The following is a 24,317-nucleotide window of genomic DNA, read 5'->3' on the forward strand; positions in this document are numbered from 1 at the left end:
GGCGGTGCCAAAGCAATCAGTGGACGGATTTAGCAGTCACACGCCCTTAATCCCAGCATCACACACTCAGTTTTGGCCACCCCTGAAAGAAAAGCCCCACCTCATTTGCGTGAGGCTTTGAGGGGACATCTAGGCACATACAGCAGTAATGCTCTGAGTAAGCACAGTGTGTGAGGCTAAGACCAGCACAGTAATGCTATCTGGAGACAGATTTTGTTTTAAATATTTCTTACTCTTAGAACTGCCCTGAGATCGAATGGACTCCCATGGCTGTGTAGGGAAGGGCAAACGCCAAGATGGCGGTGCTCTGGTTTGGGCTGTGGAGGGAAGGAGATGGGGAGGCAGTGGGGTCTTTGTCAGCAGGACCCCGAGCAGGTGCTTCTCCCAACACTGCAATATGAATAAGTTCCACAACCAAGGTCAGCGCTGGCCGACGTAAGTAACTATCCAAGGTTGTTACTGGTGCATAGCCACCTTTGTGTGCTTTGGTATAAATGTAGACTAAGCAGCAGAGGCCTGCTGCGAGCATGAGTGGGCCAGGGGCATGAGACCTGCCACGAGTACCCAGGGGCTGGGGGCAGCTGAACAAAAGATGTTTAACCCAGTGCACAGTTCTGTGTCTTTTCTTTTGGGTGCCTGAATCTCGAGTGAAACTCTCTAGTCTGAACTGGTGACGAGACGGTGTGGTAATGAGTTCACCATCTCTGAGAATATTCGAGCACAATGTAAAAAGTTCACTTAGCAGGGATATGGAGGAGCTGACTAAGCATAGTGCAAAGAAGATGTGTTCTCCAAAGTACTTTCTAGGGCTGGGGATTTAGCTCAGTTCCACTGCACCTGCTTGGCAAGTGAAAGGTCCTGAGTTTGATTTCCGATCCTGGAAAAAAAAAATACCTTTCAACTGAGAGATGAAAACAAGACTGGGGCTATGACATCAGTGGAAAAGGTGAGAGTTTTTTTTTAAACGAAAACATCCCAAAACTTGTTTGGACCCTTCAAACGCCAGGCCCCACCCCACAGCGCTGAGCGGAGTGAGTCAGAGTGTGAAGAGGCCATCTTCATCCTCCTTTCCATGCTGCATGTCACTGAGGACATTTTGGCTTTCTCCCGGGTCATGTGGGCTGTAAAGAGACGAGGCAGGCTGAGAAAGAGGAACGGCAAGACTGGGGGGAAAAGAAAACACAGATGCTACTGATTTACAATGCAACTGACCAAAGACAGAGTAAGAATTTCAGAGTCCATCCAGCCTCAGCCTTTGTACAAATGGAAACTGAGGCCACAGGCCACGACGGTATTTGCCAACTCACAGTATTATCAGAAGAGAAGACAATGTCCTTTGCAAAATACAAAATCATAATCTGAATGCATTCATTTATCAAAACTACCTCCACGGATGGCATTGGACGGTGACCTGGCTGGGCCTCAGTTTCCCTGTTTGTTAGTGCTGTTTGATAACAAATGTTATGGTGCCGATACATTTGAATAATGAAAATAAGGCCTTCATCAACAACCTACCCCAAATTTTTGTATTTCTTTCCCAAAAAGCTATAGAACAGGACAGATATCCAAGGTCCATTTCCAGGGACTCTTTAAGGACTACTTTTTTTTTTTTAACTAAATAGCAAAATCAAAATAACTGCTCTATGGTCTAATTGGGCAGAAGAACCAAATCCCAGGAATAACAGTCTAATTTTTTCATCTTCCACACTTCCAATGCTCCTCCAAGGGAACTCCAGTTCAACAATGTGCTTTTGAAAGTGAGTTGTCCAGGGTGGAATAAATCTAGAGCAGAGTAGTAGCACGTCACTTTCTTATTTTCCTGTTCTTTTTCTTTTATTGTTTGCATGCAATACTTCTAATTTTTTTAACTTTATTGTTACAATTAAGATATACATAATGATCACATTCATCATAGGGGATCTGTACCTGTATATACTATATCTTGAGTCCTCTTTTTTTTTTCCCCAATGCCCTCCTCTTTCTTCAACCCCCTTTCCTCCTTATTTACAAAAATTTTGTTTCCATTTTTTCTTCTTTTCTCATGCCCCATCACCAAGTTCCTCTTTCCCTTTGAACAGTTTTTTTTTTTCCTGTTTCACATTATCTGTGCCACCTGCCTTTATATTTTCACTTTGGACAGACAGTGTTAACCGAGACAGATGTTAATTTGAGGTAAGTCCACATGTCTTTTTCCCCCTCTAAGACCATGTCTCCCCATTTCTGAGTTCAATCAGAATGCAAGCAGGAATAGTAAACCACCGAGCAGCATGTGATCATTTGTGACAGCTTGTACAACTATTACAACAGTCAGTCGTGCCGAACGAGTTACCTTTTGTGTTTCTGCAAACAACTGGCTTTCATGACTTTTCCTGAAAAGATAAGGCCACACAGTGAGTACAGAGGCTGCTGCTGGAAGGTGAGGGGCACTTGGTCTCATTTGGGCTGAAGGCGAGTTAGGGACAGAGGGCAAGGGAAGTTATCCCTTCCCTGGTCCAGTGCTTACTGTTTTCAGGCCCTACTCAGAGCTTATTTATTACAAAGCCATTCCAATTTTGTGGACCACAGTGTCAGCCTGTTTCGTGTAGGACTCGTTCACTTACTCAGAATTCAAGTAATGACATGGATTTTCAAACTCTTCATGAAATATACCCAAAAGTTTCCAAAACTGTAACCATGACTCTGTATGAGAGCTAGTAGCAGGCTTTTGGTGAGTTCTAAATTTCCTTTTGCAGTATTCATCTGGGACAGATTGGAGACTGTACAAATTTCCCTCCTGTTCAGAATAGCTGAGACAATTACAGTCACATCTCATGCCCAACTTCCCAGAAACAACAATTCCTCTTCGCTTTAGAATGGCACCAGGTGCCATGAGACTATTTCTGCATGAAAACTGCCAACTCTGTTTCATGGCTCCTTTTTGCAGTGTTTTGAAACTTTATTTGTGAGAAGAGGAGTGCAAGGCCATGGGCCAGCTTGAGAATTTAATGAAAACTACAGACCCCATGCACTGGAAAATGTAAATACAGACAAATGAGCACATTTGCAAACTATTTCCAGGGTTTCGCATCTCCCCTGAAAGCCATCTGTGGCACCTCACTTAAGAAAGTCTGCTTTTAGGTAACGAAGAAGACCAAGATCATTCATGGCACAGCCCTAGCAAAAGGAAGAGGGGACACCAGGGGTTTTTAGTCAAAAACAAAACAAACAAACAAACAAAAAAAAAAACAGTAGAACTGTTAGTAAGGCAGAAATGAAGGCAGGACAAATCAAGGTAGTCAGTGAACCTTGGACAAAGTGTCCCATCTAGGAAGGTGCCCTGATTCTTGCTTTTACTTTTCCAAAATGTGGTCTGTCTGGGATGAGACAAAAAGCCACTATTAACGTATGGCTATGTCCCTGGTTGAGATGGGGCTGTGAGAGGACCAAGCGTCTTTGGGGTTTGAAGAAAGGGACAGGAAGCAGAAGAGCCCGATGAGATCTTGCTGGAGTCTCACCCAGCCCGGACATCTTACCTCGCAGGAGAAACACCCCAAGCAGTGTCAGGAGTGCAAGTCCCAAACCAGAAGCAATGATTATCATCAGCAGGTAGGTGTCCATCTGCGTGCGGAGCTGAGACACAGGAAAGGTGACTGGCCCACTTGTTGCTCAATGCAACTGTCCCAGGGACACCGCCATCCCAACATTGCCTTCCCATCACCAACGCAATCCACCACATTTCCTCCTGTTTCTCTCGAATCAAACTAATGCCAGCTTTATAAATCATATTCTAAAAATGTGTTCCTCAGAGCCCAAAATATTTTACTCATATCTCCAAAAGTTCCTAAGTTTTGGGCATCAGGCATGCGGAGCTTGTGAGGCTCCAGAGTCTGGGGATAAAAAGTCACTGTGCTGTGAGCTGTGTTTTCCACTATCAAGTGTCTTTCCTGCTCACTGCCTGAATCCTTGGGACTCTCCCCATCTCGGTGCAGCAATTGTCACAGTAGACTTAGGCATCTAACACACAAAAAAAAGCTGGATTAAAGAGAAAATGGAGCTCTGTTTCAAATCTTCTGCTGCACTGGCTATCACAGTAGGGAACCCATGGGATTGAAATGGTTTTTCAGGAGGCAGCATTTGTCATTTTCCTGAACTTCTCCCATCAGACATTAAGACTCCCTCCATATCCTCTTAGGCCGGGCATCAGGGAGACTTGCAAAAATGTAAAACAATGCCATTTTCCCACTATTTTTTCCCCTTTGGAAAAATATAGTTAGTGGTCATGTTATTTATGTTACTATGTTGCAGGTTTGTTCATCTTGGCTTTAAATTAACTAAAAAATATTTTTTCAGTTTTAATACAAATTTCTCAGCCTTAACTTTTAGGAGTACAAAAGGACCCTGATATCAAAAGGTGTGAAAAGTGCGGCCCCTGCATCAGGGCCCTGCCATCTTACACAGGGGGCTCCCCCCTGGCCCATTCATGCAGAAGTAGGCAGTGGGGACAGCAGCAAGGACAGGACCACAGGTCATCTCTGAAGAGAGACACTTTTCCTTCACAGACACCTGTGCTGCCTGGAAGTGACTTTTGTTATTTTTGTAATGAGAAAAATAAATGAAAGGACTCTCAGAAAATACGAGCAACTGGTGGTAGGTGTAGGTAGTGCAGTGTTGCTAATCCTGAGCTGCACAGACAGAACACGTGATGCTTTGCTATGTCTTTATATTTTTCCTTTTCAAAGCATCTGCACATATAGAAATCATTGATATTATTTCTGCTAAAAGTATAAAGTCTACAAATTCTTTGTCTATTTTGTAAGAGTTATGATGCATTTTGCTATTTAGTGATATTCTGTTCTCCCTGCCCCACCTATGCAAACCTTTGCTGTGGATTTTTTAAAATCTAAGTCATATACTTTAAATATTTTACAGTTGTTTTACCTTTGGCTCTGGAGCTTTCTTCACAGATTCTGGGAAGGCAAAGAGAAGAAAATGGTTATACCTCTTGAGGGAAAACAAAAAATCACTTCCTAAAATAGGTATTTCAAGGCCATCTAGAATTTCAGCTGAAGTGTTTAATATCACCTTTTCTTATTTGTATAGTTTATTTGTGCTTATTAGCTTTGATAAAGTTCTAAAGAGAGTTTCGTGTGCTGTCCAACATTATCCCACAGGAACATTTCCATTCATTTTCATCCAGCAAGAAAATGTGTTAGTCTTTCAGTTAACAGATACCTAGGGCCAGCCAGGATTTAGCTCAGTGGCACCACACCTGCCTCGCAAGTACAAGGTCCTGAGTTTGATCCCCAGCACCAGAAAAAAAAGATACTTATTAAACACTTATAGACAAGAGATAGTATAAGTGTCATCGAGCACACTGTGCTACGTATACCTTGGACCTCAGAATTTACAACGTAATACAGAAAATAAAATTTCAACAAATACAGCCATATATCAGGCAGCAATATTTTGGTCATCGATGAGCTACATGTACAAAATGGTCCCATAAGATCATCACAGAACCAGAATATTTGCATCCGTCACTGAAGTCCTAAGCGTCATAACGGCATGGCCTGCGGTTGTGGTGACGCTCGTGTAAAGGATCCTGTTGCATCACCGGTATAGTCATGTGCAGTACAACACTTGATGATGAGTGACTGACATTGGCTCACATATTTGCTCTGTTACAGAAGGAACTGGAAAGTGGAACACAGGGAGGCAGTAGAAGGGAAATAAAATTAAAAAGTTCATTCCATCGATGGGGATCGACGACACCTAGCGGCGGTGCCGTGATCGACTCCCCCACTGGTTACAACTCCTTCTTTTCTAGGGTTTACAGCCTTGATCTCACTCAGTGGGTTCCCCTGCATTTCACAGCTCACATTGCTGATACACAAAACAAGGTGGTGAGGCAGCTGAATTCCAGGGCCATTCTTTGTTAGGGGAAGTTACCTTTAGGATTTATCTATTGTAGACAAGGGGAAGGGATGTGCTTGGTCAAAGCTAACAATGCTTCTTTTCATTTACAAAACTTTTAGAGACTAGATGCCTCCGGTGCCAGTTAATTCTGAACTAAACAGAGCAAAGGGCAAAGTTATCTTCCATTGTGACCTCTCCTAGGTTTTTGCCGTTAATGTTTTTCCCTATCAGCTCTACCACACTTTTATTGCTATTTTAGAGTGTAATCCTACTTTCAAAACAAAACTTTTTGTAAAGCAGCGTTCTCTGCCACTCTGGCAGCTGCCTCATCCGTCTCACAGCACCACCTCCCTCATCTGCGCTATGTTCTCTTGACTTGATCTTGTTTTATTCCTCATTGGCTAGGTCTGATGGGCTGCACTCTATAAATGCCTGCCATGTAGCCAAGGAATGTAGTACTTCACCATCGAAATCTGCCCAATACTCTCTCTGATATTCACGCAAAAACAAAATCAACTGACGATGCCTTCCTCAGAATGGATTGCCGTCATTAAGCGACACGTGAGCGAAATGCAAATAATAGAAATAATCAGTTACAGCTATTCAAAAGTCTATGAAGAGAGAGAATATGATCTCCTGCAGCCAAGTCATGAGCATGGCGGAGCTGAGCTGCAGGGTCAAAGCAAGCAGGCTTCTGGGAGAAGGTGAATTTAAACTGAGACAAGGAATCAATGGCTCCTGACTGCTACCTAGTTACAAGGGCAATTTCCTGGTGATTTAGCACATGCTGAGCACTGTTCTGGGCCCTGCTTAGTTCCTACTATCTACAAGAAAATTGACTGTGTGTGTGAGAGAGGGACGGGGGGTGGGCTGGGGAACTGAACCCAGGTCCCTCTCACTGAGCTACATCTCCCATCTTTTATCATCATCATCCTCACCATCATCATCATTCTGAAACAAGGTCTTCCTAAATTGCTAAGTTGCCCAGGCTAGGCTTCCACTGGTGATCTTCCCGCCTTAGCTTTTCCAAATACTAGCACTATAGGTGTATGTGCCACCATGTTCAGCACCCACAAGGAATTCACAGTGCAAAGGCAAGGCCAAAAGATCATTTGAGCCTACCAGGCCTAGGGTAGTGATAGGACCCCACATTGCCTGGTACATACGATATGCTCAGTACATGCCTGTTGAATGAATAACACCTATGCAGAGATAAGGTTGCATCATAATTAGCCAGGCAGGGAATGGTGAGCAGAGCATTTCAAGTAGATAAGGCAGCACAAGCCAAGCCAGAGAAGCATAAATCAGTGTGGCGACCATGTCCAGTGGTCGTACAGGTGTTATGAGAGGGGATGCCAGTGGTACGGGAGGGCAGGGCAAGGGTGGGCAGGAGCTGGTCAGGGAGGGCCTTTTGTTCCCGCTGGTAAGTTTCCGACTTAGGCAGCAAGGAAGCACAGAAGTGTTTCAGTATGAGAGGTCTGGGTAGGAGGACAGTGGGACAGCCGCAGGGAGAGTCAGCATGAACTCCAGGTCTGAAGCTCAGAGCTAGCAGAGACGCAGGGGGAGACTCGGATTCCAGAGTGATGGGGTGGACACAGATTCTATGAGCGAGGTCGGTAGGATATCGACATGGAGTTAAGGGTCTTACATCACTCACAAGGTCCCACTCTGTACAGCAGCAGCCCATGGCCCAGCTCTCTGGGGACTAAGATCAGGAGCGGGGCAAGGAGAGCAGCGGTGCAAACCTGCAGGAGAGGGCGATGAGCTTGCAGTCAGGAGCACTGAGCCAAGGTACTAACCCTTCCTGTGGGTCTAAAATTATTTCAAAATAAAAAAGGTCTTTAAAATGGGTTACGCTGGAACTGTTCCATATCATTTGGTCTAATGCATACATGCTGTATTGTAGCTTTGCAGTAAAGATTTGTAAAATAAATGTGTTGAATGAATTTTCAAGTGGGTTCAAAACATAGAAAAGAGCGGGACATCTGGCTTCTGAGCTGGCTCCCTCCTTGTGATAATGAGGAAAGACTGATTTAAAAATGAGTGGTACTGAGAAAGGCGAAAGGACTTTTGTACAGAAGTGTGTGCAGCGCCACACTGTGGAGAAAGGAGGCAAACACAAGACTGAGTCAAATCTCCAAGGTCTGTTTGGGTGGAAGACAGGTTAAGCTATTGGATTCTCTCACACAGATACCAGGAAGAACAAAGGCATCACCTGGGGAGAGAATACATTGAAAGAATACTTGGAGAATCCCAAGAAGTACATGCCTGGAATAAAAATGATCTTGGCTAGCTCTAGGAAAAGGGGGAAAGAACAGACTTAATAGCTTACCTCAAAAAACTACTAATGAGTAATAGTCACTGCCTTATTTACTATAGAACAGAAATGTCTTGTAACTTTTTTGCATGTACCATAATTTAATGGATCTCATACACCATACTTCAGATCCTGAGTGGCTCACAGGATATTTTTGTTGAACGCTCCTGATTTAAGCAAAATTGGCTTTTTCTCAAGTTTTCTTTTTCTCAAGTAATTCCAGTAAAGACAATCACAGTTTCCCCTTTCAAAAAATGATTGGACTTGATTAGTAATGTTGGACTTTTCCACAAGATGAAGAATGGAATCTGAAAAACCTGCTGAATTGGATTTGGGTTTAGATTGATGAAACTGTTTAAGTGAATGGGTTTAAATACCACAGAAATACTTTGTTGTCTCAGAACCAAATAAGACTCCCCTGCTTTGTGTTTATTAGCCTGTTACAGGTAGTGGATGAAGATAAGGATGCAACAACTGTATTTTTGGTCTAGATTATGGCAATTTAATTAGAATTCTTTTTTAATCAAAAAAGTGGTGCCTTTTACTCAAGGAAAAGCATTTTAGAGTGGTGTATGTATAATACCAAATAAAGAGTACTTAACACTTTTCACATTATATAGTGGATCTACAAGTTCAGATTCTTTTAAAACTCAGCATGATGCAATAGCAAGTTAGACTTTACATTTGAATCATTTAGATCTCACTGAGTTGTTATTCAGGATAGTATTTAAAGAGCTATTTAAAAACACAAGACTGAAACTACTGTTGCACATGTGATTGATAGTAGTACTTTCTCTCAGCTCATTAGAAGGATCAAAGTAGAGAAGTTAAAACATCAGCACAAATTTGTGTATGACCATAATAATTTTTAAACATCATATTGAAAAAATATAGACTAATTTTGTAAAAGAAAAAAGAATTTTTTGGTTAAAAAGAGGTAACATACATTACTCTGCTGTTGGGAAAAATGACCTGAAAGATGTAATGCAAAAACAATACAGCCATTATCTTTTGCTCATGGAGCGGTAAAGGGGAATGAACTCTCATTTTTCCATGTTTTAACTTAGTCTTTTACAAGAGCCTGTCTTTATCCTGTAACATGGATGAAATGAGAAAGTGACAGCATTAAAAACGCCACCGTCACTCTCCAGGGACTTGAAACCCGGCCGGGCAGCAGGCGATGCTCCGTGAACGTTCTGGAAGAGCCCTGCCCAAACAGCTTCATGTCTGCCCCTGCTAGGAGCTGCCGGTGCCTCTAGGGTATATATCACGGCTTGGCAAAGCACAGCCTGCAGGCCAAAAGCGCACCGCCTGGTTTTGTTCGGCCTATGAACTAAGAATAGTTTTACAGAGATGGAAAAATTTCAAAGAACTTTTACAACACATCACAGCTATTAAAAATTGAGATTTCTGGGTGGGCTAATAAAGTTTATTAAAGCACAGGGCCTCCTCTGTCCGGCTATGGGAGAGCACTTGCAACAGAGATTAGACTGTGGCCCCCAAGGCCTAAACTGTGTACTTTCTTGCCCCCACCCCTTTTCATCTTACTGAGATTACTGGTACATCTTAGGTAACAGCGCAGTTACAGTCATCACTGGGATCCTGTACCTCTACAAGACAGATCTGGGTGCTCATTTTTTCCCTATTCCCCTGCCCTCCCTTCACCCTCTCCATCCTCCCCTATTTACAAAGACTTTGTTTCCATTTTTTTCCTTTTCTCCTATTTTTTCTTGTCCCTTATTTCCTTTCCCCTACCCTTCCCACTTCCTCTATTTCTTGCCCTTTATAGAAAGCTTGTTGAGCCTTGGGATAATTAGTCTGTGGGTACATAAACAACTGTGGTGCACAAGATTAAATTTATTATATCTAAGGACTGCTATTAAGAGCCTTATGACCAGGGCCAGGGATTTAGTACAGAGGTTCCACCACCTGCCTTGCAAGCATAAGGACCTGAGTTTGATCCCTGGTACAAAAACAAAAAGATCCTTATGACGAGACCCCAGTGGGCAGACCCCAGTGAGATGAAACACTTCCCTCCCACATGATTATGTCTGGGGCAGTAGACTAGAACTTACTGTCTTGTGCAACTCAAAATACTACCTGCTATATATAATTCTGAAAAGCTATTGAAATCCTGCAGAAGAGATCTTTTCAAAATCCATTTTAAATATCATCCCTATTCCGACTCATTAGTAAAAATGTGCTTAAAAATAATAGAGACTCCCTCTCAGAATTACTTCATGGAGCCCTGTATGCCTGACCCAAAGTCAGGCTCTTCATATAAATTACCAGATTTAATGCTTACAAAATGTGTTTTATAGACTTGTGAACTGAGGCTCACACAGAGATTAAAACACTTGAGTGAGGTAACACAGACAGTGAAAGAACATTTGAACCTAATTGTGAATGGCTCAAAACAAAATTTAAATATAGCCAGGCACGGTGGGAGCCCTCGGGAGGCTGAGGCAGGAGGATCACTGTGACTTCGAGACCAGCCTGGGCTACATAGTGAGTTCCAGGTCAGTCTCAACTACGTAGTGAGACCCTGTCTCAAAAAACAAACAACAACAACAACAAAAAAAACTTAATTATAACCATTCTGAGAGAAACGCAAAAGAGCATATTAAAATCTTATTTGATTGCCTCACAAGCACAAGGTCCCAACTTTGATCCCCAGTACCAAAAAAAAAAAAAAACAAAAAAAAAAACTTCCTTGAAAACCAAACTGTCCAATGCGAGGACTTCTAGCCAGAAATCGAGGCAAAATAACAACACTCTGTCTTCCCAGTGGGTACATTGAAAACTCATCTACATGCGTCTATTCATCAGTGAATTCACAGACACCAAGACTCATGCGTCTCTACTTCCAAAACAGAATCAGTTCTGAAACGAGTCGATCCCACATACAATCCTTGGCCGGCCTAGAATTTTATAGCTGACATCTGCAAGCCTGCAGAAACAGGGCTTTACTTTCATGGGGCGCCTGTGGATTATGCTAGGCAAAGCAGCATGGCATAGTGTTGACAGCGATGTCAAACCTGACCCAGGGATGGTGGGACACACCTGAAATCCCAGCACTCAGCAGGCTGAGGCAGGAGACTCACCATGAGTTGGAGGCCAGCCGGGGCTACACAGTGAGTTCAAGGGCAATCTCAACTACGTGGCAAGACCCTTGTCACTACAACACAAAAGAGCTCAAAAGACATGGATTAAATCCACATTCAGCAAGAGCTCAACAAGTTATTCATCTTTAAATTCTAAAAGGTTATAACTATCACACAAGACTTTGTGAAAAATGCAGAGATAATCGAGACAAAAATGCATCTTGTTAAAGAAAGACCTTGGGTAATTTAGCATCACTAATCAACTCTGTGATCCCCCGCTTATCAGGGATCGAAGTCAGGCCCTTGCACTTGCAAGGCAGACTCCAACAACACTGAGCTAAGTCCCCAGCCCCGTGGTCCTCCATTTATCTACCTGTGAAGGGGAAACAATATATGCCCCTGTCTAGAAGGCCCCTAAGAGTGACGGATGGAAAGGGATGTCAGAACTCTTACGACAACACCGATACACAGTTGGGTCCTTGGGAGCGGGAACGGCACTGATTACTGAGAACGTTTCACTGCAGCAAAATGTGGGATGATAAATGAAAAAGAAACTTTTATTTCAGGAAGGCCAGGCAAAATAAAGTAATGTCTGAGAACATACAAGAGGTAGATTCTCACAAAATGAGAACCAATGCCTGTCATCTAAAGGTACAAGATCCCAATTATGAGTGTAACTGTACTGTATACCTAAAATGTACCAATAAACTGAATAAAGGAAAAAAAAAAGTAGATTCTCTGGATCTGGTATTGGAGAGCTGTGTGGCCTTGAGAAATTTAGGTAAAATAGGGCCCTGAACATTTGCCAAAGGGATATTGAATGAAATGGCCCATGCGAACATCTTAACACTGAGCCAGCGTATACTATGACGTGTGAACAAAAGTTACAGTAATGTTTAATTGTTTCAAAACTTATTCTAGAAAAAGATAAGTGTCGTTATTCTTCCTTAAAATACTCCTGCTTCCCTAACCCCTACCTTTGCCATTGTTCTTGTCACTTTCTTAAGCAGTTCTGGAAATCCTGCAGCAGGAACATCTGCAGTTGTCCTGTCCGGCCATTTCAATGTCCTGAAACAACTCAAAATACTCGTGGCAATTTCTACCAAATGAAGACACTACGGTGTGTCTTCATCTACTTTCTTCACTACAGTTAGCACCGTAGGACTTCTGGCTCTTCCTCAAAGTCAAAATGACCAGGAAAGATAAATGTTTTGAAAGGATTCAAGAGAGAAAGGCAGCCACCACAGTGCGACTGAACACTGTCAGCTAGGAAAGAGTCCTTCCAGAGCTGCTGAAGGAAGAGGCAGCAGTGCAGAGACAAGAGTGTCTGAAGTGAGGGGAGCGCTTTGTCCCTTGCTGCCATGGTATTTTTAATTTAACCGTTTAGCAGATGTTTTGTTGGCACCTCGTAGGTGTTCGGTACAACTATTTTCTCACAAGGACTAAACGTGACACGGAGACCAAACGGCTGTCCTACGGCGAGCGCTCCTTGAGCATCACAGCCCATGGATATGGCCACAAGCATTCTCTCTCCTGGGCTTTGGTCAGGAGGAGTGAAACGAAACTTACCGGGAGCAGCAGAGAAGAAGGTAAAACAACAAGTGGCGTATTATTTCCTCACAATTCAGTGTGCAAACATCCAGGATGCAAACAGAATGAGGAAGAAGAGACTTGGAACGCTCTTCCCACTCTCCATTACCTTCCTAGTCTTTGCTTTCTCTTTTCCTTAAAATGCAGTCCCCTGTGTACATCCCATCCTCTCAGAAAAGAAGGTTTGGATCCTGGCACCCAGTTTTCCTTAAGTTGTCAATTTCTATTCAGGATTTTTGCTCTTCCACTACATGAGTGGGTGCAAGCCAAATCTTTTCAACCTCCGACCACCCTTGCATTTCATCTTGATTTATAGTCTTACTTTCAAAGCTACTCCCCTTCTCCTCAGTCCTGTCTACCCTTCCAAGCCTGTCTTCTCAGCCTGGGTAGTGTTGTTAGCCTTCCTCCTACACAGAGTTGAAGTATAGCTGTTTTTGCTAATGAACATACAGAAATATACCCACACTCTGTTAAATGGAACAGAAGAACGTGATGACACGTTCTTCTCAGGAGACTGAAAAATTAAACAAATGCTTCTATCAAGTGTAGAGAGGATGTGGAAAAACAGATACTCTGGGGGTGGGAAAGCAAATTGGCACAGCCTTCCTTTGGATGATTTTGTAATATTGGTTAAATTTTAAATTGCACATTTTCCCAACCTAGCAGTTCTACTTCTTGGCCACCGATCTATCTACAAAAACATTAGCTTGAGTGCTTAAGAAGACACATATTCAAGGGTTTTCGCGGCAGCACTATCTATATAGTGAAACACTTAGGTTCTATATGCCACTGAATAAACAGCAGATACTGTGAGAGCCCAGAATATGAAATACTACACAGCAACTTATCATAATGGTGCAGATTTCTACACAAACTAGAAAAGAAAGTAGTCCAGTGCATAACCTTCAATGAATAAAGACAAATAGAAACAAAGCTGCCTATGGGCTCTGATGATTTTTTTAAAAATACCTAGTGCATAGAAATATATTTCTGTACCATAAATACAGATAAGGGATGGAAGAAAGATCGAGAGTGGCTGTATTCAACCATTAAGAGGGATCACCTCAGAGGAAAGTTCCGTAATTGAGGGCAGGGTTTCAAAGAAGAGTTTATTTCAGTACTTACGTGCCTCTAACCACAGTGCATTAGCGTAAGGATTCTGTGACTTAAAATACATAAGTAATCCTTTGCAAAATGCATAATGTGTAGGTGATTCTCCTACCACTATTCCTAGTTTCAAGTCAGAAGCTGTTAAGGAAGAAACAGATCTGAGAGGGGCTTTGGAAATGAGCAGAGGAGGGCAGGATCTACCCCTAAGGCCTTCAGCGAGTTTGTGGAATTCAGCCACAATATAGCCCAAACAACTGAACCCCGAGACATGCAGGTGTGGGTCAGATTGTTCCCAACACAAAGAGAGACATTGAAAGGAACACAGTTCCCTGCCTGGTGGAGGAAAAGTCACTGGATTACTTACTGTCTTTAGATGTCTTCCTTGTCACCTGTGATGAGTTGTTGGGTCCTTTGAAATAAACAAAAGGAAAAGAGAAAACAAACTTATTGAGTTTCAACAAAGAAAATCACTGCCCTTGGAATTAAGATGAGACAGTGTATTGGCAAATACACCAGAGATGTGCCATGTGCCATCACTGAAAATCAAGAACACTCTCTCTCCTCTTGTTCTCCAAGAGCCACAGGAAAAAAAAGCTGCCAGGTAGATCTCAGGACCCAAAAGACTCAAGGTCAGGTCTATTCATCTGAATCTTTCAGTGACTGCTTCTCCTGGGGGCAAAGAGTCAGGAAGACAGAGCACGTGTCCCCAGACCTTTGAGTGTGAGCAAACCACTGTCTGGAAATGTTTTCTCAGTGCTTCTAGTAGAATCACTGGACAGAAGAAAAGTTCCTGATTCTGGAAGAAAAAAATGCTTGATAAAAGGAACCTGAAAATACCAGTATTAACAGTATTTGTGGTGGGTGGAGGGATTCAGGATGATTTTTGTTCTTTTTGTTGTTGTTGTTGTTTTGTTTGTTTGTTTTTTGAGACAGGGTCTCACTATGTAGTTGAGACTGACGTGGAACTCACTATGTAGCCCAGGCTGGTCTCAAACACACAGCGATACTCCTGCCTCAGCCTCCAGAGTGCTGGGATTACAAGCATGCGCCACCACTCCCAACTAGGATGATTTTTGTATAAAGGAAAGCTATTGATTTTTTTTTTTTTTTTTTTTTTTTTTTTTTTTTTTTTTTTTGGTCTTCATGCTTCTCTGAATATTTCCAGTTTTCCTTAAGGATTGCAGGCATTTTCAGAATAAAGATAAAGAAACTACAAATGTTATGTTCTAATATGATTATTTAATAGCACAAATGAAATTTTTAAATATATAAAAATTGGTTAATATAAGGTTCACGGATTTTAGCGACAACTCAGAATATAACGGAGTTATTCAGTTGTAAATCTATTTAAACTATCCAGGTCTTACTGAGGCAGCTGAAATGCCTAGGAAAACCTTCAAGCTTTGTCGTTGTTGCTTTCCAATATTCTTACCTCAGAATCAGAGACTGAAACATGGTGGAAGCCTTCACACTCCACACAAGCAAGGAAACTAATCACCAGAGAGGTGTAAAAGGCAAGGCCAAGAAAATTCACAAGCAGAAAAAAAAAAAAAAATAGCAGAAGGAAACAAAGAAATAGAATAAAACCATTTCAGCTGGAAGTGATGTTTGAAGCCATCTGGAGAGCTATTCTCAGACAATCTCTAACATCCAGGCAGACTTCATTCCAGAAGGGACAGAGCTGGCGTCTGACCCAGAACCTCATTCCTTGGTTCTTTCATAGGCAACTCCTGAAACACTCTGGCAAGTCCGCTAGAGAATGCAAAGGCTCTTTTCAGAAACACACACAAAAAAGAAATTGAAAAAGAAAACACTAAAACCAAAGAAGCCATATAGTGAAATCACATCTTTACACACATGCACACATACACACACACACACGCATGTGCTCACTACTGTGGGCTGCAGTGTATCCCTCCAAAATCCATAAGGTGAAATACCAACACTCAGTACCTCTGAATGAGACTGTATTTTAGACAGGGCTGTTAAAGAAGAGATTAAGGCAAAATGAGGTCCTATGGATGGACCCTAGCCCAGTATGACTGGTTTCCTAAAATTAGATTAGGACACAGAAGGACAGTCAGACAGAGGGAAGCACATGAGACACACTGAGAAGACAGTCACCTACAAACCATGGAAAGAACATGTAAAACAAACAGAAGCTACTGACACATTAACCTTGGGCTTCTAACACCTGGACTTGGGGGAAAATAAATTTCTGTTATTTAAGCCATGCATTCTGTGGCATTTGTTATGGTGGGCCAGAAAACACACATACATGGATGCACACACACACACACACACACACACACCCCAAGACACATAGCTGGATTTTCCCATACAGTGAGAGAACCCTGCTCCAAAAAGAACAAGGCACGTCTGCCCAGTAGAAGGGAAATATGACCATTTCCATCCCATACCTGGAGTGGAGATGGGCCCTTGCGTGGAAGGCTCCCGGGTGTTCTCTGGGACAGAGCTCGGACTTGTCAGGGGGCACGTGGTTGCTGTTGTTATGAAGATAGAGGTGGCCTGTGTCTGAAATGGGGTTCTGGCTGTGAGCTCACGTGTAGTCTGGAAGGTGGTTGGCAGCACAGCTGCAGTCGTTGGCATGTCAAGGGTGTTAGTTCGGTGGGAGGCTGTTGAGGTCACAACTGTTGTTGGTGGCACAGCACTGGTTATAGGCACAAACGGGGTGCTGGTAAGGTGGGAGGTCGCTGCAGCCATGGCTGTTGTTGGCAGCACAGTTGTGGTTGTCCGCAAATTAGTGGTGGTAGCTTGGTGGGAGGTTGATATTTGGCCTATAGTTGTTGGGGCTGTAACCAAAAAAAGATGTGCCTTGCATCAAGCAAGATGGAGAAAGAGATCTGAGATCTGTCCACTTCCCTCCATTTCTGATGCTTTCACCTGGTCCGCTGGCCTGATCCACTGTAACGCTAACTAAAATTGGGTTTCTTGCCTCCATTTTTGTCCCTTCCAATCTATTCTCCTTATATTGGCTTGAATAGTCTTTTAAAATTACAAGTCTAGTCATGCCAATTCTCTGCTTAGAACTTATATGGGGTCCTCCTCGCCTATGAGATAAAGAATTCAGTCCTTTGGCCTAAAAAATCTAATTTGACCCTGCCTTTCTTTCCAATCACACATCTCCCCCACTGTCTTCTTTATAGTTTTCTCAGACAACTAATCTTTCTTCAATTCCTGGAACACATCAATGACCTTCTAGGCATAGGAATTTCCTATCCTACTTGCAATCCTGTTCACTAGGCTAATCCTGCCTTACCCTTTGGTCTCAGCGAAAAGATCACTTTTGTGAGGAGGACATCCAGATTCTACAATAATAGGAATCCCTGATATGAGTTCTCATACTTTACCTTCACAGAATTTATGGTATTTCACAACTACCCATTTCTTTGACTGTTATTGTTTAATGTTTCCTTCTCCCCCTCTGCTGTAAGCACCATGAGAAGAAATCAGATGTTGTATTTATTTTGTTTTCTGCTGTGAATCCATATTTCACTGTGTCTGGCAAGTGGTAGGCAGCCTAGAGTGAGAAGGCGGACTCCTGATACAGAAGATTCATTTATTGCAACATCACTTAATCCATCACCATCTACATTTTGGTTTATTACCCGCAGTTTATTCTATGGCTCTCACCATTTCTAGGATATGCCAAGTTCCCCTCGACTTTAATGCAGCAGAAAAACATCATTTCTTTCAACTGAACTTGGAAATTACCCTGTAGAATACTGAGGTCAACAAATATTTTATAAAATAATACTGAGTTATATCAGGCAAGAAAATACTGGGGTTGGAGTCATTTAAGTTCAGTAAATATCATTTTCCTCTTATGTCAAAGTAGAATAGTACCTTCTAGCTCATGTAGTTGCTTTCAGAGAAAAAGATACTAATTGTAGTAATAGGTAAGAAAGTTCTCTAATTAAAAGCACCCACATCCACTGTTCCCCAGTTGTAGTGTACTTTAGAGAAACTTGCAAAGCCTAAAGAATACAGGTGTGGAGACCCCAGTTTCCAAGGCACCAATCTGTTGGGAACAGACCCCAAGATTAGGAAGCTCCATTAAGACGAGCACTAATGGGGGTCCTCATTGAAATAATTCAACCACAGGGCAGCTTATTCCATGAAACTTAAGCCTTAAGGAGTCTCATGCATTCCAAAATTTATCAAAAGACACTGAGAGTAACAGAAGGAAAGATTCCTGATAAACCTCTGAGATGGTCTCTGAATCCTATGCCCTCTCTTCTACCAGAAGTCACAAACTATTTCTCTACAGGTAGAAGCTGACCTACAGATGTGTTCTACTTAATTCATACCATATTTTTATTCGGCTTTTCAAATTGTCCATTATACAAAGCTAAATATAGTTTGCATAAAACCTAGGAGGTCTGAAAACTCTGGGCCCAAATTTCTAGGACGTGACAGACAGTTCCCTAGATAAGCAGAAGCTGCCCTCTTTAAACTCGCTACGTAACTTCCCAGCTCCCTGTCTTTTCCTACCCTCCCTTTACTCATTTCTGTGGATGCCTTGGTCCCCATGCTCCGTCTCATGGCTCATCACTTCAAGGCTCATCTCTCCGCTCCCTGCTTAAGCAAGTTCAACCTCCTCAGCACCACCCAGTGAATCCATTACCCATGGCCTGGGGAATTTCTCCCTCCCCAGATTTGAGCCAGACACCTGCTCACCTCTCCTTAACACCAGCTGAATGTTCATCTTCACGTCATTGAACCAGCCAGGCACCTCTATGCGGCAGCAGTACACTCCACTGTCCTCTTCTTCTGTGTTTAAGATGGTCAGGGACACGTCACCCCTCTGGATTTCCCCACTGAGTCTGTATTTTTCTGACGCGCGTGAAGTCACTCCGATTCCATCTGTGTGGATAAGCGCCTGGTTGCATTTGGAATTGGGACACTGGCCTTTTCCCCAGCACATGCTGTTGCTGTTCGGAGACCAGGATGAGTACAGACAGGGCAAAGTCACGGATTGGCCCCAAAACGCCGTAAGGATAACCTCCGACCTGGCTGGTGCTGCAAGGACAAATGAAAAAAAAGCAAAAACAAAAACACAACTTGCACAGTACCAAAGCCTTGCAGATATGCTACAGATTTTGTGCAAATAGATGATCCCAGGAAGCTGCATAGAGTCACAGTGTGTATGTTTCTTTAGCAACGATTTGATATGACCACGAGCCCTGCCAAGCTTCTGACTTTACATGTTGCTGTCCCCATATGGAGGTGGCCACCAGCATCTCTAAATTCATCTCAGAAGCAAAACCTTTTTGATGATTTAAGCATTCCAATCCTGGGTGCAATTCAATAAACCCCTTGACTCTCCAATGAAAAGCCCTGACCCTGCAATTCATTTCCACCATTTCATAGAAAACCAATCCAAAAACAACACTGTTGTTCTCAATTATTCTCAGTAAGCAAATATTGTGCACTGCTGATGTGAATGCCTTGAACAGGGCAGCGGTGGGCCTGGAAGAGAAGCTGTTGAGCTGATTTGATGTGCTATTCACCTTTCAGTCACTCCTGGAAGTGGAAATAGCCTGTTCTGGACCATTTGCTTGCTGTGCAGGTAATATGAAGTCAGGAAGAGTTAATAGATCAATTACTTATTTTTTTTTAAAGGAAAAATAATGATTTTGTATTGGGGGGGCTCAATATGAAGTGTTTTTTTTCTCATTGAGTTTATTTGTAGCTTTTAGGTGTACAGTACAGTTACATTCATCATTGGGATCTTGTACCTTTACATGACAGGTCTTGGCTCTTATTTTTTCCCCTTACTCCTGCCCTCCCTTCATTCCCCCCTCCCTTCCCTATTACAAAAACTTTTTTCCAGGGCCAGGGGTTTGACTCAGCGGTTCAGCTGCCTCCTTCACAAGCACAAGGGTCTGAGTTCAATCCCCAGTACAAAAAAAAAAAAAAACCTACAAAAACAAAAACAAAAAACCTTTTTTTCCATTTTTTCATTTTCTCGTATTTTTTCTTTTCCTTTATTTCTTTTCCCCTCCCCTTCCCACTTCCTCTACACCTTTAGCCCTTTTCTCGTATTTCACATTGTCATTTATACCATTTGGTTCTTACTTACACTTTTAGTTTTTTTACACCAGAGAAACTATTTGGAATTTACATGTGTGACTTACTTATTCCACTTAAGAGTATGGCCTCAGTATGCATCCATTTTCCTATGAAGGATTATAATTTCTCATTCTTTATGGGTGAGTATTATTCCATTTTATAGAAAAACCACATCTTTATTCAGTCTGCAGCTGATGGGCAAGTGAGCTGTTTCCAAGTGTTAGCTATTACAAACTGTGCCACCATAAACATGGGTGAGCATATATCACTGTGGTGTGAGGTTTTGATCTATGGATCCATTTAAGTTTCAGTTAAACTAATTAACATATTCATCACCTCACCACTGTATTTTTGTGATGAGAACATTAAATTTTGCGATGAGAGCATTTAACATCATTTAGCGATTTTGAAATATATAATGCACTATAACTATTAACTGTGAGTAACATGCAATACAATAAATCACTACAATTTATGGCCCTCCCACTATGTTCCTTCCGTGGAGCCTGCTGACCACAATTTAAACCATGAGTCAAACTCAACCCCTTTTTCTTTAAGTATGGGTGTCACATTTGGTATTCTAGGGCCTGGAAACCTGACGAAAGCAATATCCTACTCCACTGTAAGAAATTCTGAAAGTAAAATGGGCAAAAGACATAATACATAATTCACACATGAGAAAACAGGAGTGGACAATAGTTGTCACCTATTAGACTACAATGATTCAGGATACAGATGATGTCACCTGGCCAGGGTGTCATTAAAGGAGGCTCCCAGACATTGCTGAGAGGGCTAGGAAGGCACACAGCCTTCCAGAGGAAACTGGAATAAAATGGGGGTTTGAGTTTGGGCAGCTAGTGCTGCAGGAATTTGGAAGTTTCTACTCACATTCAGTACATGGGTCCTAGCTATGCCCTGAAGATGGCACAATTGTTATCTATTCTAGAAAACCACAGGCACACTACGATGCCAATATGTGACTGTTCATAGCAGTGTCCACAATGGACTACACAGTGTATATATGGCAAATCGCTAAAGCACAGCTACTTAGATTCCATGAAATTCTATATAGATTAGTAAAATGAGAGACAACTATAGGAACCGATATGAAAACTGTAAGCCGATTTTACTGTATAAAAAGGGAAAATTCTAGGATAAAATATCTATAATATATATATGTTTGAAAACTAGAAGTAATATATAAAACTGTTCTTTGTTAAACAAGCAAATAAAATGGTTCGCATTCTCAGGAGCTCAACTGTATGAAAATGAATGCACAGAAAAGCGTCTAGTGGGACAGACTCCAAACTCCTGGCCTCAGTCATCTCCTTGTATAACATTTTTATTGTTTCACCAAGCCTTTCTGCATTACTCACTTTATTCAAATGTAATATTTTTAAAACGGAACTGGGTGTTCTTGTAAGGGAAAAACACCCAGTACGGTAACAAAGTAAACCTCATGATGCCAGTCACTGCTTTCATTTCCTTGGAGGGAAACCACAATAATTCTCATCTAAAGCAAGGATGACACTCACCTCAAAAGCAGTCCTAGAGTTTACATGCCACGAAGCATCAAATGCAGTGTGAAATTAATAAAGTATTAGCACAACAAACCAAACACATTGGAACTTAGGAAATAGGACAAGAATCCTCTTTCCAGCTGCAGAAGTGTGTAGGAGAAAAGGAATCACTGGGATCAAATCACGTTCCCTTCTGTGGAATTCCTGAATGCATGCAAACTAGGATATGGTTTCCCTTTAGCTGGTGATTTACACCAAAGCTCTCCCAATCCAGACTCCAGTTTCACCACTAAAGCAGTGGTGGTGAACCTAAGACATGCGTGCAACTCTGTTTTCTTCTTAAGGCACAGGATAACGGAGAGTTGTTTTCCTGAAGCAAAGCCTCACTATTCTGGTTTCACTGCAGTATTGGCATTTTGCAATGGTAGGTAGGTTTTGGGTTGGAGTTTGGTACTCAGTCTCTAAACTGCTTGATATAACAGATCTATAGAGTGAGGGGCTTTCTTAGGTGCCTCTGAAGAGCAAATTATATGATTCGCTAAACAGCTGCTGTCCTTGAAGTTTTATATAAAGCACAAGTACAAAAAACAAAACAAAGCAAAACCAAACAAACAAACAAACAAACGGAAAGAACAGCTCACCAGGTGCTGCCTCATTCCAGCAAGGTGGGAACAGCTCATTGGGTCAGAGTCCTGAGCGAAGCAGTGCGTGCTGGCATAGGCCTTGCCAAACTACAGCTTCCAGACCCAAAACTTCAACTTCCCAAGGCAGCAAACAGCAGTGAAAAACAAAAGAAAACAAAGCCACACACCGAGAAAGAACCGGGCTTGCTGTGCACGGTGGTAGGTGTCGCAAGACTCAGCCCAATCTGCAGAATTTAGCAAGATTTATAGGGCTGAGAATGTAGCTCAGTGCAATGTTCTAGGTTCAATCCCCAGTATCACAAAGAATAAAAACACAAAACCTGAAAAGTAACAGACTATAGTTTTCTTACATTAACCGGGGTGAGGCTCACACTACAGCCAAACACAAATGTGAAAGAGACAGGGACTGATTCCATTCCGTGAACTGTTTCTTGTCTGTTACATACTTAGCATGGAACTAAGTGCTGGGATACAATCGCAAACACAGCTAGCTGAGCCCGCAGGGTGCCTGGGGAAGGAGACAGCTGAGAAAGCAGGTACGAAGGCTGACAAGGCATATGACACAGGACCTCCAGAGAGGAAGAGGACCAGTCTGGAGGCGACGCGGTGGAGAGTAAAAGCTCGGCTTCAGCAGACCGCTGAGGATGAAGGACATAAGGAGAACAGAGAGGCAGAAAGAACAGCATGACACAGGCTGAAGAGGCAGGGAGAACATGTCTGTTTTGCCTGGAATACAAGCGTTTTCTCCCACAGTGCTTTTGTAAATTCACACCTGAATAATCAAGGACTTTTAAAATGGCAAGGGACATTACATGTTGCCTAAACTTTGAAGAACAGACAAGTAAAAGTCTCACCTAGGTCCCTCGCTTCACACATACAGGAGCCAGTGCAGTTTAGGCACATTGCCAGTGTCCACTCAAGCACACCCAGCAGGGGCAGCTTAGAGCAGATCAGGGGCGGAATACCCCAGGAGGACACATCTTCACCGGCCAGAACTGAGTGCGTACATCTGTATCACCCAAGCGTTGGGGAAACAATGCACAGAACAAAAATCTCTCCATGAAGCCCATGCCCAGCAAAACAACATCAAACCAAGAAGCAGGCAAACAGTCCTGAATACAGAGAATGATATAAATGATAGTCTTGTAATCGCCAGCACAACTCGCTCTGTCTCCTGACTATGCTGCGTAACACAGGCAGATGAAACTCCTTAGTCCCCTTCATCCAACTCTTACTTTTATGTCTTTTTTTTTTAATTGCCATTTCAAATATAAGTACAAATTATCCCATCCTACCACCTCTAAATCAGTCTCTAGGTAGAAACCTTGGGTAACAAAGGCAGGAGAGAGACTCTCAATAAAATGAAATACCGCATGAAGGAGGGGAAGAACATTACAGAAACACTTTGTATGATGAAACCTCCCAAGGAGTCGCTCACAGAGACTTTCGAACACTTACTCAGATAAAGCCACCCAAGGGCCACTGCCAGCCACGGAATGACAGCCCCTTTGCACATTTTGGCAGGAGTCTGTCTGTCTGTGGAAAATTCATATTTTATACCACACTTCCTGCTGACAGGGTGGGACATGTTAATTTCGTTTCTCTTTTTTCCTCAATATCTTCCCTTTCCTCATCCTGAAGGGCCTCCTTCAATTAGGGATGCATGATAAAATGTGCTGAGTGCTTTCTCCTGGTGCCCAGGATGTGTGTACAGATGTGGGGTGAACCATGGTCACCTTGACTGCTGGGAAATCGGCAGTAAAAGGCCATAAACTTAGCACTGGCAAATGTTCCCATGGGGATTACTCATGGTGAACAAAGGAAACTTAGACTAGATCCCGTTCTGGAATCCCCTCACCTGACTCCTGGTCCACTTTCCCTCACAATGGAGAAAGGATAGTGGGTGGCCATCGGTCCTCACATAACCCAAGCCACCATCTAGTTTATAGTGCAGGGAAGAGGAGGTTCAACAGAAGCACCCTGTGGTTACAACAAAGACTCAGGCTGCAGAAGACCCAAGATCTGGCCCAACACCACCACT

At 42.6% G+C, this 24,317-nt stretch overlaps 1 protein-coding gene and 1 pseudogene across 2 annotated transcripts; one reads left to right on the forward strand and one right to left on the reverse strand.

Annotated features, from left to right (window-relative positions):
• On the reverse strand, positions 1-23,801 carry Timd4 (T cell immunoglobulin and mucin domain containing 4). Of its 2 annotated transcripts, none has more exons than XM_010622297.3 (8): positions 23,735-23,801; positions 18,718-19,059; positions 16,437-16,829; positions 14,381-14,425; positions 4,918-4,946; positions 3,513-3,609; positions 2,330-2,369; positions 1-1,121 (listed from the first exon to the last, which is right to left on the reverse strand). In XM_010622297.3, exons 1-8 carry the CDS (start codon positions 23,790-23,792, stop codon positions 1,037-1,039), a joined length of 1,089 nt encoding a protein of 362 aa, XP_010620599.1. In that variant the 5' UTR covers positions 23,793-23,801; the 3' UTR covers positions 1-1,036. The 2 variants fall into 2 exon arrangements, with proteins under 2 accessions (XP_010620599.1, XP_010620598.1); XM_010622296.3 differs by having other exon boundaries at positions 1-1,163.
• Positions 7,620-14,178, forward strand: LOC109117961 (annotated as a pseudogene).
• Positions 23,802-24,317: the final 516 nt, after the last annotated feature.

This window comes from Fukomys damarensis, unplaced genomic scaffold (genome assembly GCF_012274545.1).
Source record: "Fukomys damarensis isolate Sample0158 unplaced genomic scaffold, DMR_v1.0_HiC HiC_scaffold_9, whole genome shotgun sequence".
In the NCBI taxonomy this organism is placed as follows: Eukaryota; Metazoa; Chordata; class Mammalia; order Rodentia; family Bathyergidae; genus Fukomys; species Fukomys damarensis.